Here is a 1,366-nt window from a genome sequence, read left to right on the forward strand (position 1 = left end):
GCTGTGGAGGTTTGGGTGCCGTTCGGCCCCTGTCCACTTCTCTCCCCTGGGATCTGCTGGTTCCTTCTGGGGTTCTTGGGTGCCCCTGGATCCCCTGGATCTTCTGATTTTTTCCTGGGATCTGCCCCTCGGCTGCGGCAGAGTCCCAYGGGATCGTCTTGGGGTCTACTCTCCCAGATCCGTGCAGAGACCTGCCCGTGATCCCTGGAGATCGGCTCTTGATCTGTGTGGGGGCCCACGCCTTGATCCCAGAGGCCTGGGGCTTTGCTTTCCCTGATTCGTGGGGGGGGAATCTACCTTTGAAGCCCAGATTTTCAGGGATCTCCTGGCCCTTTTCTATGCTGGGCTCCGCCTGTTGATCCCAAATCCCTGGCAATGACATGTCTTATCCACACAGGGATCTACCCTTTGCTCCCAGACCCCGCTGGATGAACTGGTCCCGTCCATGTGGGGACCCACACAGGAACCCGGATCCCTTGGGAATTACTGCCCCACCCCACATGGGCAGCCATGCATTGATCTCTGATCAATGGGGGAGGACCTCTTTGATTCCCAGAGTCCCGGGGAGCTGGTATCCCTCATCCATAGCACGTCCCACCCTTCGATCCTTGGGTGCCTGGCCCTGATCCACGTGGGAATCCACACACTTGAGACCTGTTGGGATCCACTGCCCCGAGCGTTACTGGCGCCGACCCATTGGTGCCAGGCCCCTGTGGACCTCGGGGCCCAGATCCCGGGAGATCTGCCCGCTCCGGCAGGAGTGGGGACACCGGGGTCCCACTTGATCCCCCGCCTGATCCTGCAGCCCCGAGTGGAGGTGTCTGCTGTGCCAGGATCCGCCGGCCCCCCGCGAGGACCTCGCCACCGGCTTCCCTGGCCCGGAGGAGGGGGCACCCCGCAAGCTTTGCCCCCTGGACCAGCGGGTGCGTATTTCGGGGCGTAGATCGAGGATCCGGTGGCGGGAAGGAGACGACCGGGGGCGATCCCTCTCACGCGCCTTGGATCTCTTCCCCGGCAGAAGTGCGAGCACGTGCTGCTGGAGCTGCTCTGCCACGAGCCCTGCCGACCCCTGCACCGGCTCTCCAGCTCCCCGGTGAGTCCCGCGCCGCGGGGGGGGGAACTTTAGGGGTGGCACCTGGGTGAGGGGGACACCCGCAGCGTCCCGATCCCTCTTTGCTCCCTGATCCCAGGAGGGCCACGATGCCATCGACCTCACCCTCATCCGGGCCAAGCTGCAGGAGAAGCTGTCGCCTCCCTACGGCTGCCCCGAGGAGTTCGCCCGCGACGTCTGGAGGATGATCCGCCAGTTCAACAAGCTCACGGAGGTGGGGAGGGGAGCCCCGTATTCCCCTGGAGGGGGGGGGGG

The 1,366-nt window shown here is 64.7% G+C and overlaps 1 protein-coding gene across 1 annotated transcript in view; it reads left to right on the forward strand.

Annotated features, from left to right (window-relative positions):
- Nucleotides 1-35: 35 nt before the first annotated feature.
- The window catches only part of UBE2M (ubiquitin conjugating enzyme E2 M), an 8,457-nt gene continuing 7,126 nt past the window's right edge, over nt 36-1,366 (forward strand). The window contains exons 1-3 of the mRNA XM_026060824.1: nt 36-923; nt 1,019-1,093; nt 1,191-1,342. Coding sequence (XP_025916609.1) covers nt 530-923; nt 1,019-1,093; nt 1,191-1,342 — 621 coding nt within the window. The 5' untranslated portion in view covers nt 36-529. The remainder of the gene's footprint in view (nt 924-1,018; nt 1,094-1,190; nt 1,343-1,366) is intronic.

This window comes from Apteryx rowi, unplaced genomic scaffold (genome assembly GCF_003343035.1).
Source record: "Apteryx rowi isolate R43461 unplaced genomic scaffold, aptRow1 scaffold_1711, whole genome shotgun sequence".
NCBI lineage: Eukaryota > Metazoa > Chordata > Aves > Apterygiformes > Apterygidae > Apteryx > Apteryx rowi.